We start from the raw sequence: 19398 nt of genomic DNA on the forward strand, positions 1-19398 counted from the left end.
TTTTGAAATAGAGGAATGTTTTAAAGCCCAGTTTAATTATGTGGTCCTTTGTACTAGTCTTAAGAATTCTTTTACCTTAGGAATGATCTGTGTATTTTTTTCCCATTTTTTTTCTTGTCCTAGAGCTAATGGAAGTTAATATGTTGCAATATTTTAGGAAGTCAAAATTATGCAGACTGCAAATTACAGTAATAACTCTCGATGATACATTAACTGAAGTAATCAGAAATTAGGGTGAAAATTACAGTCTTCTTTCCTTTGGGGAAAATAGTTTGGGGGGATAAGGAGGATAAATAGCATTCCTAACTTTTACGGGTTTTTTATGTTTTAAATATACTTGATTTTGGTATGCTTAATTTACACAGAGGCAGACTGGCAGAATTACTTAACTGAAGCTGATTTTTAAAATCCATTATTTAAATATAATTCTGTGAAAAAATAAGAATTCTTTTCAATCTGAGGTCAGTATTAATGGCCCTGTAATAGGTTTTCATGTTGCAGCAACTTCTTTCATTTTTTTTTTTTTGAGTGCATTTTCTGTTTATTTTTTAATTAATTTAGCTATTAAAGTGGAGCATGTGATAAATAACTCATTATCAGTAACTTCCTAGGCTGCTGGTATAACAAGTGTATTTAAGACATCCCTGTTCCCTCTCATGCCATCTGTTTTACACCCATTATGTCAAATAGTCCTAATCTGAGACATTTGAAAGGTGCTTTATTTGGTTAGAATCCTTCTGATTAATTATTTCCCAAAATATTATTGCTTGTGTAACTGCAAATGAGCTACTTAAAGGTTTCTTTTAGCTTGAAGTGAAATTTTATATTCTTCTTTATGCCTCTTGAAAATTATTGTATTTAAAATAAACATCAATTTCTGCATAATGCAGACTGAAGGGGTCCATTATTCATGGTGCTTTGGAAGACTCTAAGCCATATTTCCCAAGGCAGCAAAATCAGCCAGCATAAATCACTTATAGACAGATGTGTTGGGGGGTGGGGAGGTTGCCTTTAAAAGAGAGAATTAGGCATTGGGTCAGGTCTTGGAAAATTGAATTTTAATTAGTTACTTGCATGTCTTACAAGTTCACAGGATAAATGGTCAATGGCTCAGGCATTTCCCACAGGATGTTGTACACATTTGGTAATCAGTGTGCTGCTTCTGCCTGTGATGTCTGAAATACCCTCATAACTGATTAGTCTGTATTTGCATTTACCTGATGTATTGAATGATAAAGGCCTTATGTTCTTTTTTTAAGTAATGAAATATAAATCAAGTATATTGGGATTCTACAGTTAAACATAAATCAGCACGTGGATGGACAAAATTTAATGAGCTTTTAAACTAACTGCCACTGTCTTTTGTAATTGACACTTCTAGTGGCAGATTCTAAAATTCCCCATGTACCTGGGGTGTGTAATGCAGAATTTGTAGGAATGTGTTCATGTGGCTTTTTCTAGGCAAACATGACAAAACCTCCAAGACTTCTGCAGATTAGAATTAATTCTTTGCAAGATCGGAGCCTGAAGGCCTCATTAATTTTAACACCACTTATGACTGATTCTGGGAAGTAACAGATGTTAGTTATATTTTACAATCTTCAGTTTAAGAAAACAGTATGTATGTGAAGTCTGCCCATTTTCAGGAGACATTACTAAAACTGAATAAAGCCTAAAATGGCATTTTCTCTTTGGCTGGTTTTTAGGCTATGCTATAACTAGTCTGATGTATGAAGAAATCATTTGATGTTATTGATCTATTAGCTGAGATTAGTAGTTTTGATCTGTTGTGGGAAGCATGTGGTCAAGAAATTAGAAGAATTAAATGTTCTGTGGTGCTGAAAACCCGAGTGAACTTTAGATCTTTGCTCATTTGCATCTTGCCTCCAGTACTCTCATAAAAATACTAAAATATTCTATGAGGGTTTATGCCTTCTATTGTCTACTTAGAAATAAATATTGAACTTTGCTACATGTTCAAGTAGAAAGGCTTTGCCTCCATCTCCTTTCTTTTAATGTTAAACAGTTTTCATGCTCAATCTGATAGAGCACAACTGATTCCATGCTTCCCTTCTCAGCCTCGGGCTGCTGCCTCCCCCTCCTCTGCCTTCTGAACATCTGTACCTTTCAATGTAGGTGAAATATTTAAAAAAAACATGGAAATAAAGTGAGAAGTGATTGATTAATACTTCTGATACCTCATCTATTCATGATCCTGTAACGTGCAATCCTATTTTAATAGATTTCCAGAACTGAGTGTGTGTGCACAGCTGATGTTTTGATGGTGGTCCTGCAAAAGTGTAGAATAAGAATTGCTCTAGTTTTTTCTAATGTAACTAGCCAGAGAAGTTGGTTTTAAATAACTTTCTCTCCTTTTTAAAATCCAAAATAGCAACATCAGATGTGTCTTTGCCAGATGACTGCTGGAGATTTGTCTTTTTCTTCTGCTACCTTGAGGGAAGAAATTTAGATCTTTTGGTATATGTTCCTTTTGCAAACTTAGGTATTCATATCAAGCCTAAGTCTAAAGTATTTTACCAAACACTGCAATGTTTTCTTGAATTTTGTTGATGGAGGGGGTTTTGTTTTGTTGTTGTTATTGGGGATTTTTGGGGGGTTTTGGGTTTTTTTTGTGGTTTAATTGTTTTCTCATTTTACCAGTAGGAACCAGCAGTAGATGGGCTAGCATGTGTGAACAGTGCAGGGAGGCCTCTACAGCTACACCTGAAACATTTCTCATCTTCACAAAGAGATGTATTGAGTCTTCAGAGAGCATAGTTAAACCCCTGCTGTCTAGAAGACTTCCCTTTTCCTCAGAGGATTTCTGGGCAAATTGTCTTCCTTGCATAGGATGCTCCATAAGAATTCAGCTGATCTGTTTTCCAGTGCAATATGCAATTTTGTTAGTTTGTTTATAAAAGCACGTTTACTACTACTAAGTAAAAACCCTCAAGAACAACAACTCAGCATTTCAAAAGACTTGTAGATTATCAAAGTAAATATGTTGAAACAACTATTCCTAAATTCCTTTTGTTTGGGACAACAACCTTTCTGAACTGGTGCTGAAGTTCTGGTAGTAATTTTTAAAAAAAATTAAGTAAATTCAGATGTGTTGCTGTCAGGTCAAATTAAAATAATTTATTTAAAGTAATTATAAATCTAAAATTTGGTTTGTGTTTCAGAAACCCTTGGAGAGTTTTGTATGGTGCTAAATGCTTTCCGCATGCAGTAATGGAAGCATTAATTTGACATAGAGCTATAACTGAAGTGAGTGCCAGTGTGGTCACACTGTAGGAAGATCTGTCCACATTTTTACTGTTGCTCAGTATTGCTGCTTTCAAGTGATGTCAAGTTGAGCTGGTGTGTGGAAAGGAATTTTAATGTGTGGGCTCAGGCAAAATATATTGCATGTATACTGCTGAGGACAGCTATGAACCATTTTATAAAACCACAAAAGGTGCTGTTCAGTCCCTTTATCAAGAATGCTTTACAGTTAAAAGATTAAAGTAGCTTTAATTGGAGTAAAGATTTCTTTTCCTTTTTTTTTTTTTTCCTGTGGAGCTACAAGTGCATTGATTTCATAATACATAAAGATGGACGGGGGCCTGTTACAAATTTAAATATGAAATTCGTAGGTTTCTATGCTAAAATGACACTTAAACATAGATGTTGAAAAATCAGGATCGTTTTCTTTAGTCTTGAGCTCCAAAAATTAGTATGGCATGATAAATGAAATGATTGTGTAGCGTAAGAAAAACATGATTATTTGTAATACTTTCATCTTCTGTAGTTATTAGTCTCATTAAGCAGCTTAAGGAAATCAATATTTCATCTTGACTACAACAGTTTGTAAATCCAGAAGCCAGATTTGGAATGTTAACTGACTTTGGTTTAATTCCATTTACTTTAACGTAAATTTGTATTTTAGCAAGCAAATTTCTGGCTCAGCTTCGATGTCAGCTTTTTCACACAGAATGAGTGCAGGTAGATCTCAAGCCATTCACTGTAACATTTTAAAGATGTTACTGTTTAATGTAAAATGATTTTTTTTTTAGTTTCCTTGAAATTGATTGTAGTCTGGTCTGAGAAAGTATAGGAATGTTGATAATTAGAACTGTCAGCTCAGTCAACACATAGGCAATGTGTGTTATCATGCAGTCTAAGGGCCTAATGAAATATATGGTATTTTTTCCCAAAGGCACTCAGCAGAAGATAAATGATGCTTGTTTACTCATTATATGTGTGTGCAATCCTTCTAGAAACTATAATCTAGTAATAGGATGTTTTGGTGGAAGACGCTCTTAGACCGTGTTCTTGCTCTCCTTGCAGCTCTGAAAGCAGACAGCTTTGTTCTTTGAACTGCTGTTTTTTTCCTGAAATAACTCAGTGGGGTGCTCCAGCACTTTTTCATCTTTACCTACTCAAAGATTCAGTAGTAAAGCACTGAGTTGCTTCTTGTGTCAAAAGCTGCTTATTGCATTCAGTGTCTTACCACAGTTGTGCCCCTTGGGGAGTCTTGTTGTAGCATTATTGATAATATGGCTGAGTTTGCTCTCATCTGATCAGAAAGTTAGGTCCAATTTCCCCTCCAACTGCTGTGAACCTAAAAGTAACATTTTACAATAAAATTACAACTGAACACCTTTGTATAGAGAAACTGAATTCGTGTTAATCTCTTGTACATATTCAGGTAGAACTTGTGTTTTTGAAACCTGGGTGGAAACTGGGTCAAATAGTTCTACAGTCTGTTGGATACTGGTGATTTTTAGAGGCCAGCTCAAAAGAAAAGTCACATTGGGAAAAAGGAAAAAGAAAAAGTTCAATTAACTTTTCTGTAAAATGGTTGGAAAGCACTGAGAGCAGCTGAAACCATGGACATACCTTACAACACACATACAAGCAATTTCCCTTGCCTCAGAAGCAAGTAAGAATTGAGGGGGAAGTGCACAATTAGAGATGAGGAGGCTCACCAGCAATCTGTGCTAACATGTGGTGTGTATTATGGAAAAAGTTGATGAAATCTCAACTAGAATGTGGTCTGTGTCTTGACTTACATTCCCTTCCCTTCTAGAAATAGTTTCTAATATAGAAAGGTCAGGTTCTGCCCTCAGATGTCTCTCTGCAGTGCCCATGAGACACAAGAGAAACATGCTTAAAATCTGAGGTGATAAACATGTAATACAAGGTGTTCTTAAACCATAGGAGCTACTTGTCCCTACAGTTACCATCATTTAATCCTGGTGATTAGTAAAACCTTTTAAGATCCCTCAAATATGAAAAGCATACTATTGTAACTGAGTTTAATCCTACCAAAGGCCACTTTTCCCCCTACAAAATCCCTCTTTTTTTTTTTTTTTTTTTTTTTTTTTTTTTTTTTTTAGTTAGGCACAGTAATGGAAGGCTGGAGGTTGATGCTTGAAGTTGATCTGGCTACAGTGAACCAGTATTAGTCACCTTAACAGCTAACAGTCTGCAAATGGTATAATCTTTTGTAGTCTTATGCTAGATATTGGGAAGAGAAGAATTATTTGCATAGATTTGAGGAAGAATGATGATTGATATGAAGGCATTTTCCTTAAATTTTATTATTTTAATATTATTTGGCAAATAGCATTTGTTCTTCTGTTTGTTTTAGTCGGCCTTTAGCCTATTTACTTTAAGAATAAACTGGAAACATCTAGAGCCAATCATACTTTTAACGTGGATTTGTGAATTTTTCTCATACATATTTTTAAAATCACCTTTTAAAGATATTTATTTTAAAATGTCTCTGACAGGGAGTTATAGAAGCATTTGTATTACAGGTCAAAGAAAATTATGGAGGTGTCACTGTGTTTGTACAGTCCCGCTGAAACAAAAGGCACATGCTCACTTTGAGATTTCAGGCTGGGTAGATTTACAAAAGTTTGCATCACACCTACATAATTCACATGAATGGTCTGTCTGCACTGATACATACTGAAGTGCATGGAGCATTTAAACCGGGTAGGCTTTACATATCATAAGGTCTTAATCTTTCTAAAGAGGTATCATTGATAAGAAATGATAGATTTCAGTGGAGACAGAGTCTTGCTGGGCAGATTAACATTAGCTTTCTGCTTTACTTAGTTCCTTACTGTGTTAGTCCAAAGCTTGACATGTCTCCATTCCAAAGCAGCCCTGGATTCTTAAGTGGTGATATCATCAGTGAGAGAAGATAAAGATCGACTGAACTAATGTGCTGAGGCTAGTAACAGTGTGGCAGAAGTTAAAATTTAAACAGCTTTCATTCTTCTTTGTTTGATTTTTCACACTGCAAACTAAATTATTCCCTTATCTGATTGAAAAACTTTAGCATGATGGTGGTGTCTGCTTCATTTTTTTTTGCAACTTGAAAGAACATTAAATACCTAAATCTTTCTACATCAAAAGAAACTAATTACATATACCTTGAAGTTGATCTGTTATGTGTTCAGATCTTTATAGCTGAATTGAGCTGGAAAAGCATACTTCATCTTTAAAGGCAGCAAAATTACTGTGTAAGGTGTAGTGGTTACCAGCAAGACATAGAAGTGAAAAGTAAATTGAGACTTGTCTTAAAACTCCTACTCCTTCTGAAAATTTCAGCCATGATGTTCTTATCTCTTCTTACCATTTAGCTTCTATCACATGTTAATATCTGATGGTACAGGTTGGTATACACTTGATTTAGTATTCTTATCTTCTAGGGCCAGTCAGAGAAGGGACTCAACAAAAGAAGAACCTTTGTAAATCTCATATTTCACCACCTGTGTAATAATTCTCCCTGACCCATTATTTAGTCTGCTTTTAAAAGCACAAACCACCAGCCTCTGAAGGTCTTTCTTACCATTATCAGCCTTTTATTAAGGCTTTAATTTGGAGTGACTTTTCTAAGACCTTTCAAGTAACATATTGAGAAACATTTGAGATCTTTGATCTCAAGTAGTATGTGCAGCTTTCAGTGGGCTGGACAAAAACTAAGTTTAAGATTTATGTATCATCATAATTAGTAGAATTCTTCCATTGTCATGTGGTATTTTGGAATTAGTTGTGTTACATCTTCCTCTAATATTATTCAGAAAACACATTAGCAGTTACTTAGTAAACATATTATGCAAAAAGCGTGTCCAAGAACATTTATGGATTTTTTCCAACATTTGTTACTAAGAATTTGTAAATTAAATAGATTCAACATGGCTGGACACAGCTCTGTGCTAGCTCACACACTTCAGCAATTAAAGCACTCAGGTTGTAAGCCTAACAGATTTTCATGAAAACTGGCAGAGATTTTTATTTTTAGTGTATTATTGGTGCCAGACACTTACATTTCATGTAGTTTTACCTTCAAATGTGAAACAAAAGAGCAAAAGCTTCAATTTTTCTTTATGACAGTACGAGTACAGGAACGTGTTAAGAAAAGAGTGAGTCTATCTGAAGTAAGATTTGGTAACTCTATTTCTCTGGTTCACATTACACTGTGCAAAGAAGCTGTTCACCTCCCATTCTAAATCATTTTCATTTTACCAGCTGGAGAAGATCAGAATAAAATGGACCCATCCCTTTTCTCAGTCCCTGGTGGTGATGATGAGCTAGCATTTGTTTTTCATTCAAACCACATGTTGAATAAGTGAAAAAGAGGAAATACATGCTGGTCATAGGTCAGGTGCAACACAGAGTTTATACAGATTTATTTTCTTTGTAGCATCTGCAACCCTGCATTTAAAGCCATTGAATGTTGTTCTGCTTCCAGTTATTTTGAGGCAGGTTTTCTTATATAATGACATTCTGGGTTTTGGATTATCCTGCTGGCCAGGCATCCAGAGCTGGAGAAACAGCCTGATTCTGCAGATGAAACTCTGCAGCAGACTGGCTCTCCAGAACTCAAACTCCTGCATGATCTCATAGGGTGGAAGCTGACCCTCTTTGTTTCTGGCCTCAAATGAAGAAAGCTAAGCCAGAAAAAAAAACTGGAAAAGTATTAGGGTGATAATGGGGAGTTGGGGTGAAGAACTGCTTGGGCATGTAGGAGAGAATGAGGAGGAAGGAGCATGAATATACTGCAGTCTACCATGTGAATTTAATTTTTAAGCAGGTATAGATTATGAGCTGAAGGTTTCAGTTTTCTCATGGTATTAGAAGTCACATGCTGATTTAATTAATACTCCATTAGAGCTGCAACGCTCACTGCTTATGATTGAAGGAGCATCAGGAAAAGCCATTGTATAAATTGATATCAACTTTATTTGTTGTCTTTATTATTCAAACACTTCTAGTCGTGTTTTAATAGCTTTGACTAAATTATGAATGATGTGCAGTTGGTTGGGAATTTGGAGGCAATAATTTCAAATCCTCTTAAATGTGCCAGCCAGCCAAAACTTAGTATGCATTAACAGCAGCTATTTTGCAGATTTATAGGTAATATTTTTTTCTATATTTTTTTTCTTATCACTACAATTTAAGTTCACTTTTCGTCAACTTGTCAGCATTATAAACGATGTAGAATGAGGATTAATAGCTTACAACAGGATGAATTCATTTTTACAAGAATCAAGTTGGGAAAAAATTGAATCCCAAATGGGCATGAGGGGGTGGGAAGAAAAAAAAAGAGCATTCTTAACAATAATAATAATGAAGCACTGGAGGAGGTTGCCAACAGAGGATGTTCAGTCTCCATTGTGAAAAGTTTTTAAACCTTGAGTGGATAAGGTCCTGAGCAACTTGATCTAACTGTGAAGTTTGCCTTGCTTTGGCCTGGAGGTTGGACTAGATAACCATTGCAGGCCTCTTGCAGTATAAATTTTTCTAAATTTAAACCACCAGAATTAAGTCTGAGCTGTACAAAGGCTTGGACTTATTAGAAGGGAAAAAAGTCCTCATGTCCTTTCTGTTCTTCAGAGCTATAAACATGCCTTTTAAAATACTGAGGGAATGCAGTGGGAACTGTGAGACTAAATATCAAATGTCACACCAGAGACTTAAGAACCCAGTTTATGCACAAGTATCTTAACAGATATTTTATATGAACAGTGAGGAATTTTTGAATCTTACTTTTGTAACGAGAATGATTTCACCTTTTTTTGACTCGATGATCATGTTTTTATTCTCATTTAATATGACAGTTGGTGATTTTTTTGTTGTTGTTTTGCCTTTTTTTTTTTTTCCAATTTCTATTAGGAATAGGAGGCCTGCAAGATTTTGTGCTGAAGTCTGCAACACTGTCAACATCACCTGCTTGTCCACCATTTACACCTCTCAACTTCGAAGCCACCCCGATTGTGCGAGTAGCTGTCGAACCGAAACATCCAAGTAAGCTTGAAGGAGGAAAGGGATGGTAACACCACCTCAGTGTGGCAGCAGGGCAGCTTCCAGCCCTCAGTGATTTGGCTAGTTCATGATCTAGCCACTGGATCAGAGACTTGCCCAATATAAAATAAATGTATACGTTGCCTGGAGGGCTGCATGTGAGTTGTTGCAGCTGCCTTGCTCGTGTCTCAGTAGCTGAGGAGACACAGGAGAACTTGCTGTGCCCTTTTGTGACAGCTGTTCCACAAGTCAGACACTACATGGTGCTAACAGGTCAGTGTTCCTTCACTGTGAAGGTGAGCAGATCTCTGGGTTCTCCACGTCTGCTGCCATTCTTGTGTGTGTGTCATTAAGCTTGTGGTGCAGATTTGCAGTACTGCTTCTCCTTGATGCCCCCACCCCACTCCTTTCAGACCTGAGAGTGGGATATCTCTGGCTTTGTTTGAATTTCAGCCCAGTTTCCATTTGTTGTTGTAGTGTTGGTAGAACCAAAATAACTGGCTTTATGTTCAGTTGCAAAATACTCTTAACACTAAGATTACATGGTTTTTTAGAGAGCTGTTGGACAGCTTGGCAGCTATTTGTTTCATGTGCTTGAGTAACAGATAATCATACATTGTACATCCTACATTTGTTAAAGCAGTTTTGAAAGTATTGGAAATTACTGGTTCTGCTGAGTGTAGTATTAAGTTCAAAATGTTAAAAGAAATGTAATTCTAGAACTACTGACCAATTTTGGGGTAATTTTTGTTCCTTAAGAAATGAAGCTGGCTCATTCTTGTACCACTACTTAGTTTGTCCTTTTTGCTAACTTCTGAGTTTATGATCTGAACTAAATTTGTTCGGGGGACAGAAGCCTGAAGGTTATACTTGCAGAAGTTTTCCTGAAAATCCACTGTAGCTTGCAATAAGTGGAAGACAAGCAAAATGTGGCCATTGCAGTTGCCCAGAGAGCTGTGTTGTAGTCTTGAGGTGGCCCTCACACATTGTCACATGTGTGCATTGGACTGCCACATCAGACCTGCTTCAAAGCTGCATCTGCTTATGTGGAAAAATGACTCATATAAATAGAAATTATTTCCCTATGTACATTTTATAAAATTACTGCATGTCTTCACACTCCTGTCAAAATCTTCCTGTATGGTTACCATAAGCTCTAAAAGAAAAAAAAAAAAGTACTCATCACTCTGTGAGCTTAAATGCAGAGACAAAGTTGAAATTCTCTGTTCAACTGTGTTGGCCATGTGAACTAACACTGCATTTTTCCAAGGGTACTTTTCTATTACACCCTTACAAGCTCAGCAGTAAATAAGCAATATCATATTTCTTTTAATAGTCTCCAAGTGAATGACAAGTTTAATATCACTCTTCCTTCTGAATATGAATATACATTCCTGGAAAGCCCTGGGGTATTCTCTAGTGCGTATGTAAAATAAAAAAAAGAATTCATAATTAATTTCTTTAAATTGTGTTCATTATGGAAGGCTGCTGACATGAGGTGTTTATGCATAGCTTTGATGTAATCTAGCCAAATTTGACTCAGCTGTGCTTGTTCATTCTCCATTAACTTTAAGACAGCTCTTTTCAAACACCTTCATTTTAGGGACAGCTGTGATTTGTTTCACTGAAAAGCTCTCACATTCCTGATTTTCCCCCTTTTCAGATTTTAATTGCTTTAAAGCTTTCTAGTGGCTTCCAGCTACTTTAAAATCCTTCCTGTGCTTTACTTGCTGTTATACCTTCTAAGTAATCCTTATGGAATACTTTTTACTTTTATTTTAGTAACGTTAATGTTATTATTTATGTATTTGGAGCATTTTAAGCATTAGCAATTTAGATGTTGTTACACTTAGTTTTTAAAGAATGCAAGGAAATGCAATTATTTGAAAGACACAATTATTTGAAAGATGACTTACAAAAGTTGTAATAGATAAGAAAGGTTATAATTTGATAACCTGTGAAAATGAGGAGTGAAGTCCTGAATTCTTTTAATCACTTCATTTCGATAAAATTCAGGGGTTTTATTGATTGTGAGCTGTTCATGAGCTGTATCTGAAGTTAATTGAGTATAGGAAGCAACATAGCATAGTCATAGTCAATAGCTGACTTGTTCTACTAAACCTGTTGTAAAGCTGTGTAAACAAAAAATGTGCAGTCCATTCAAGTGTGGTGTGTACCGTGGTTATAATTGTATGATGTGAATTTTGTCATCAGTACATAAATTGTTGGTGACAAATTCTGAGTACAGCTTACGTTTTCGGTTGCTGCTCTTAGCCCCCACGCTGCTCTGCGTGACTCATAAGCAGAAAATTGCCCACTGAAAGTTTTTTTTATTCCTAAAATACCTATTCTTGTTTAGGCTTCCATAAAAATAAGTGTTACTATTTCTCAGTTTAAGTCTACCCTATTTTGAGTATTTCTTTTCCAGTATTCCTTTGTTAATAATACCCTCTTTTGCCAGGTGATATGCCTCAGCTGGTCAGAGGGATGAAGCTTTTAAACCAAGCTGATCCATGTGTGCAAGTTTTAATCCAGGAGACAGGAGAACATGTGCTGGTGACAGCAGGAGAAGTTCATCTTCAGCGTTGCTTGGATGACCTGAAAGAAAGGTTAGAGGGGCAAGGAGGAAGAAATATTTTTAGTTCAGTAGGTGTCTGCTGTATTTCTCTGTCAGATGGGTATCTTTGATTTATATTCTGGTAAAATAGAGCTTTTTCCACAAACAGTTTTTATCATTGGGTCATAAATGTACCTCTTTGTAGCTATAAAATTATCTGCAGTGGGGCAGAAGCCACTAACTTGTCACTTCTAAACATCTAACACACACTTGGGGCACTTTCTAGAAATTAGAAATTACAGTAGATTCAGGAGTCCAGTTAAGAATGTAATGTGGCATTTGTACAAAATAAAAACTGAGGGGAATCATGTCTGATAAATGAACTCTGAAAAATTCTAAAGCACCAAGACCAAAACTGTATGTGCACACACTATCCTGTGCCCTTTCTCATTGATTATTTTTTTCAAAGGTTAATCTGTTCTCATTCATGAGCAGTACTTTTTGCAAGCACACATGCATATATTTAGTATCTTCTAAAGTTTCTTCAAATGGTAGAAGAACAGATGTCTGAAACAATCCCTTCCTGTAACTTCATTTACTAAAACCTTTCTGGTACTTCTGCCACATCCATTTACAGTCATTTTCTTTCTAAACCAAAGAGCAAACCTGATGAATGGTTGAATGTTTGTCTTACTGTACCCATACTCATTTCAGTTAATATCAGAGAACAGTAATTTCCTATGAAAATTAGACTGGATCACTTATAAAACTGGATGTATGTTTTAATGGTTATCCTCATTACAACTTAATGCAACATCTTTTTACTGCTTCTAAAAACATAGTAATATTTATTGATACATTTTGCTCAAAAGTAATGTGTTTAAGCAAAACTGGTTGTGCCTGTCTTTAGCTGCCGTTTGCATAGCAGGGTTGTATAAATGTCTCTATTATTGGCAATGGTCCAAATAATACTCCATGACAGGAAAATAGGATTATAGTGAGCAGCTAGTAGGACTTACATACATACATTTATATGCATTTACATGCCAAACCTTTCCTTTTGTGTGCATAATTTTGGGGTTTTTTATGAGTTGTCATCTAATTTGGCTTTTTGTTAAGAGAATGATGGTCTGTCAAAAGTGACTATTTTGTATCCCTTGCTTGTATTCCTGGAGAAAATGATGTCAGTGTTCCAAACTACCAAAGCACAAAACCACTCTGTGCTCGTGGCATCCTGAGCAGAAACAAGAAACACCTGGAGACACAGACAAACAGGGCTGCCACCATTGTCCTGCTTGATTGTGGTTCATGGTTTCTCAGTTGGGTGCCAGCTCCCAAAAGGAGTTGGGAGCAGATGTGTTCACTAAGGAGCTCACTCTCCTTCTAGATCTCTCAGGATTTGGCATATTTCAGTTGCCATCCCTCACACACCAGCTCGTGGGACAAGAATTGTCCTTTCCTTTTCTCCCCATTTTGTAGAAGAAAGAGTCCAGAATGGGATTCCTGTCTTGCTCCATTCCTCATGGATTCTGTGTAAATTCTGACAGTGGTAAACTGGCACTAGTTACCTATTAAAGTGTGAAGAGGAAAAGTTGTGCTCTGGAATGTTAGTTTTCATTAGCTCCCTGTGTTTCCCTGTAAATGTTAAACTTTTAAGTGCATATAATTTGGAATAGTAAATTGTGAACTAGGGATCAAGACAGCATGTAATAACCTTAAAATGTGACCCAGAAGTTTTTCCCCAAAAATATTGGGAAAGGTTATTCAAGACAGTTGAGTCACACTTGAGGTAGTGGGGCAGGATGCTGGTGTTGGCATCTACCACAGTTGCATCAACTAACTGGGTTTTGCAGATTGATGTTTTTGGACTGGTTACAGCAACTGAGGAGGTTCTGCTGTATTCAAACTACATTGCATTGTCAAGATTTTAATCAGACTTTTTCGAAGGCACATACTTAATTTTAGCTTTCCCACTGTGTATTTAAAAAATTATATTCAAGTGATACTTATTGTCAAAGATGTGGAGAAACATGGAAACAACTAAAAGATCAGTCATCTGTGTTCATCTAAATGATTCAATATGGATGTTCTGCCTGATTTCACCAAATTTATATTTTTTCTTCCCAATTAGTTCTTTTTGAATGGAGTAAGAAATTAGACCTTGTAGCTTTGAACATTTTATTTTCTGTGTTGTACAATAGAAATTTTTAGAAATTTCTGTCCCAGGAACATTTCAAATACTAACTGTGAAGGGATTAAGTTACCCTTCTCAGAATGAGAAACAAAAAGAATTATGGTAATGGTGGCGTTGGGGGGGGAGTTGTGGGTTTTGTTTGGTATAATGCAAATCCTTGAAAGAACTGCAAAAAGGATAAATCTCTCCTGGGTTTGATTCCCATGGAAATACAGCTTACAATTGTACTTGCTTTTCTTCCTCAACTTTTTTTATCACTGCCAAAATTTACCAGAACATAGGAAATATTGGTTAGTCCTTCTGTAGTTGTTGAGTGAACCTGCTCAGAACTCGTGGGTGGTTAAGAAGAATACACAGCTGTGATCCTTGAACCTGTCAGATAATGAATAATTCTTCCTTTTTTCTTGCCATCATTCACAACATTTGACATACCTAAAATGTTTCACCTGACTTTAAAGCATCACTTTCTAGCATGAAGCTTTTATGATAGTGGTTATCAGCCCAAAAGGACAAAGCTCTGTTCAGCTTTCCCAGTGCTTCATCTTCTCAGGGCATCTCCCTCTGTGAGCAGATGTGCTGGCTCACACCAAGTGTCCATCTCAGTACCATGTCTGAGCAGTGTGGCCAACAACAGGAACAGGAAGAGTAAAACTGGAGTAACTGTGGTGCTTTCCCAGGCCTCCTTCATTTTCAGTCCAGGGCCCTTTGTGGTTTGGTTGTTGGTTAATCCTGGTCAGCCTTTTGCATGCCCCACTTGATTTTGTAGATCTCTGTTGCACCCTTGGAACATCTGAAGGCTTCTTGTGCTTGTGTTCCTTCGATCATCTTTGCTCTCAGTTTTTTTCTAGTTCCGTTTCGTTTGAGAGCAGAGCACAGCAGCACATAGTTCCCAAGATGTGGGTGAACCAGTGATTTGTGCAGAGGCATAGCAGTGCTTTTGCTTTTATTTTCTTGAGTTCCTTTCCAAATATTTCTGAAGACATAAAAGGCAGTGCTTCTTTTTTGAAGTACATAAAATTTGAATTTGAAATGCATTACTTAGTAATCTATGTTGCAGTCAGATTTGTTCGTGAACATCTGTTCCACGTTAAGGCCGTTGCCCTACCTCCCACCCCCAAGTTTAAAACTAGTTTCAAGATTCTTAAACTAATTCTTAAACATTATTTTGCAGGTTTGCAAAGGTGCAGATCAGTGTATCTGCTCCTATTATACCCTTCCGAGAGACGATAACAAGACCTCCCAAAGTCGATATGGTGAATGAAGAAATAGGAAAACAGCAGAAAGTTGCTGTCATACACCAAACAAAAGAGGACCCAAATAAAATTCCTGAAGGAATTCAGGTTGATTCAGATGGTCTTGTTACAATTAATACTCCAAATAAACAAGCTACTCTCAGTGTAAGAGCAATGCCACTTCCTGAGGAGGTCACTCGACTTCTTGAAGAAAACTGTGACTTAATTCGAACTATGGAGCAACTCAACACATCTCTGAATGAAGATAAAAAAACACATGAGATAAATCAGAAGACTCTTGATAGAATCAAAGAATTCAAACAGAAGTTGGAGAAAAGTCTTCAGGGGAGGAAGTGGAGAAATGCTGTTGATCAGATCTGGTCATTTGGACCACGGAAATGTGGGCCTAATATTTTATTACATAATTTCGGGAGTTATAAGAGGTCTGTGTGGCAGTGCCTTGGGAACTCTGTGAAAGAAGTAGGTAAATACAGAGACTTTGACAACAGCATAGTGAGTGGATTTCAGCTGGCTACACTTTCAGGTCCCATGTGTGAAGAGCCTCTCATGGGTGTTTGTTTCACAGTGGAAAAATGGGAAATAAATAAAGCTGGAGATGCACTGTCAAATAGCAGTCAGGATTCAGGGGAAATTGATACCACAGAACATGAGCAAAATGAAGATAATACTCCAGCAAGCAGTTGCACTGACGAAGGTCCCAGTGCAGATGAACACCAGGACAAGAACCAAAGTGGTACAGACTCACCTGAGAAAATGAGTAAACACAAAGGAGAATTATTACTTCCAGATTGTTACGGCCCTTTCTCAGGCCAGCTGATTGCCACCATGAAGGAAGCCTGTCGTTATGCTTTGCAAGCAAAACCACAGAGACTCATGGCAGCAATGTACACGTGTGAAATCATGGCTACTGCAGAAGTTTTAGGTAAGACCGGGACAATAAACCTTTGCCAAGAATTTCCTTTCTGATTTCCTAGATGAGGTTTTATAAACGAGACTGGATCAGAAGGTGTAAGTTCATTAAAGGTTTTGTCAGGAGTCTTACATAGTTCTCCAGTAGGATTTATACTATTCTGAAGGAGAATTTCGCATTCTTCTTGCTTATCTGAGCCATAGGCATAAATAGCAATGCTACACCTTTTTGAAGTGCGAGATACAAAATGTTGCCTTCTGAGGAAGTTTTTGTAAGACCAGCTTCAGTAACCATGAATATCAATACTGTGCCTCATAATTAAGCCCTAGTTCCATGAAGAGATGGGAAACCTGTCCTGTTTGTAAAGGGCGTGCAGGATCTTAGCAAATGCCGTATCAAGGTATTTTAGTACAATAGTACAGAAATAAAATTAGGAAAAGGAAAATTAAATTATTGTTGCAATCCAATTGGTAATTTTGTGTTTTTAAGTAGCATCTGTATCTTTCTGGTATGCAAGTTGGCTCAACCCAGTGCATGCCAAATGGTGTCATTTGTATTACCTTACCACTTACACCTACTTAAACTTGTTTTTATGACCTACTTATGACACCACTTCACTGTGTTTGTTCTTGGAGTTTTCCATGGAAGTTGCTTGCATGCTGAATCTGATCCAATGCACCAAGATTTTCTTTAAAACTAACTTCCAGTGCATTTAAACTATCATCAGTTTTACTTTGACTGCACTATCCATGACAAAAATTACAGTATATCCCACGTACAATAATTATTTGGTTGCTGTAAAAAAATCTCAGCTGCTGTACACACAAACATAATGATAGCAGTCCAAAGACCAAAAATTACATTTGTGTGTAATGAAAAGAAAATGCCTTTGAGTGAGCAACTGTTTTGTGCAGATGCATGATCCTGTTCTTTGCTGGAGGTACCCTGTAGTAGGCCTGGTTAAGGGTGTGCTGCCATAAGCTTATTGGCACATTACCCTCAACATCACCTACTCTGACATGGAACTTTGGCATTTCAAACTCTTTTCTGATGTGCAGGATTACTAATAGCTGTCAAAACTGGACTTTGTACTGTTCCATGTTGCTGTTCCAGAAGCACATTGACACAGTACTTCTGAGTCTCTTCATCAAGCTATAAGCAAGATACCATTTTTTAAACCTCAAAAACACTGTATAAATTGCTGTTTTTCAAAATACTACCCAAAAAGCATGATTGTTTACAGTGAAGTAATGAACATGCATTGGCTCATTAATTGTGCCATAAACCCAAATGGAAACATGGCTTTCTAATGTGTATATATATATATTTAATGAGTGTAATGTAGGACTCAGACATGCAAGCAAATTAGTCCAGTCTGATGAATGTGAATTGTGTTGTAATAGCCATGGACACGCACTTAGTTCATTACAAATTCGTGGGTTTAATTTTTATTGTGGAAACTTAAGCTAATAAATTGCATCCTCATTAGGAGAAGTGAAAAGCAGGCCTTCTATCCAGTCAGGCTTAGCAGTTGACATGTGTCAAACCACTGGCTTTTATATCTTTATTCATTCCTTTGGCATTCAGGGCATACATTGATACCCTGTGAAGTTTAACATATCTCCATATTGATCTGCTTGTTTCTAAGATGTTAGCTTCTGGGAAAGTGAGGTCATCTGTGTTCTCAGAATATAAAGCTTTGTCCATCAGACTTTTCTGACAATGAAAATAAACTGAACTGAGGCAGAGGAGAGGAACAAAGAGAGTGGAACACAGTGTTTTTAAGTGTACAAGTTTTCTTGTGTGTTTATTATCTTGATCAACACAAATATATTTTTTCGTTTTTGTCTGTAAAATACTTCTAAAAACATACTCTAAAGTCAAACATAGTCATTTTCACAGCTACTTTCATGACATATACTCTGTATTTCAATAGATTGAATACTAACTTGGAAAAGAAAATTGAAATTATCCATGACTGACTTAAGACTGAATTTATTAACAAACCAATTGAACTCATTAAACATGACAAATATGTAGTATTTCAGATAAACTAGTTTTTTGTGATTAGAATAGCACTGGACTATCTGGGACAAGTACCATGTAGGGATATGGTGATCCAAGCAAATTTTTAACAGTAGCTAGGATACAATTCCTAAAACACAACAATATTTCTTAGTAATGATTCTCAAATATTTGGTTGTAAGAAAAAAAGCAAGCTAGGCACATACTCTGCCAAAGTGCCTTTTTAAAAGAGTATATGCAGTCATGTGATTGTGTGAAATGGACCTAGATGGATTCATACAGCTCTAGTAATGTATTAAATGTTACTCAGATGGTTCTGCACATTGTATGGCAGAATGTGTTCTTTGCTTGAATTTACTGTGTCCACTTAATTGATTGGCTTACAACAAAGAACTTTAGCCAAAAATTACGTGTCTTACTTCAAGCTGAAACTTCCTGCACAAATATTGGTGTGTTTCTCTTTGTGATGCAGGATATGGATATGTTGGTAAGCTGATCAGAACTGTGTCTCTGCAGGTCGTGTGTATGCTGTGCTGTCCAAAAGGGAAGGCAGAGTGCTACAAGAGGAGATGAAAGAGGGGACGGACGTGTTTATTATTAAGGCAGTCCTGCCAGTAGCAGAAAGCTTTGGCTTTGCTGATGAAATCAGGAAGAGAACCAGTGGCCTGGCCAGTCCACAGCTGGTGTTCAGCCACTGGGAGGTAAAAATATCCATTCACTCCATCTGTTTTGGTGATCTATTTCCTGTAGATGTGGCAGACTGGAATAATAAGCAAAAAAGGTTAAGTTTTGGTCAAGACATTTGATTAATTCCTTTTTGAAGTGAGGAAAAAAGTAGCCTTATATTATTTCTTACTGTAGATACACTGTTCAGAAATGTGTTTATATTTTGTTTAGATGGGATGCTTTTTTATTTCAACAGAAAGTAAATCTTTCATAAATGAAGCTGATTCTTTATAAATGTGTTTTCCTGAATTTATATTCCCTTTTTGGTGAGTTCTCTGGTAAACTTGTTTGGAGAATGGGAAAAAAACCAAAACCACAAAACAGCCCCAACCTACCACTAACAGAAAATAAATGTATCAGTAAATCTAATGCACATGAAAGTTAACCTCTTAAGGTCTAGCAGGCACTTGTCCTCCCATATTCCAAGCCA

General features: G+C 36.6%; 1 protein-coding gene across 2 annotated transcripts in view; it reads left to right on the top strand.

Annotated features, from left to right (window-relative positions):
* The window catches only part of EFL1 (elongation factor like GTPase 1), a 65095-nt gene that overhangs the window by 35224 nt on the left and 10473 nt on the right, over window positions 1-19398 (top strand). The window contains exons 16-19 of one of the 2 annotated variants that reach the window (XM_039557709.1): window positions 9175-9306; window positions 11765-11912; window positions 15226-16229; window positions 18759-18943. In XM_039557709.1, the coding sequence (XP_039413643.1) occupies window positions 9175-9306; window positions 11765-11912; window positions 15226-16229; window positions 18759-18943 (1469 nt within the window). The remainder of the gene's footprint in view (window positions 1-9174; window positions 9307-11764; window positions 11913-15225; window positions 16230-18758; window positions 18944-19398) is intronic. The other variant, XM_039557710.1, reaches the window with a different exon arrangement.

The sequence above is a fragment of the Corvus cornix genome, chromosome 10 (genome assembly GCF_000738735.6).
Source record: "Corvus cornix cornix isolate S_Up_H32 chromosome 10, ASM73873v5, whole genome shotgun sequence".
NCBI lineage: Eukaryota > Metazoa > Chordata > Aves > Passeriformes > Corvidae > Corvus > Corvus cornix.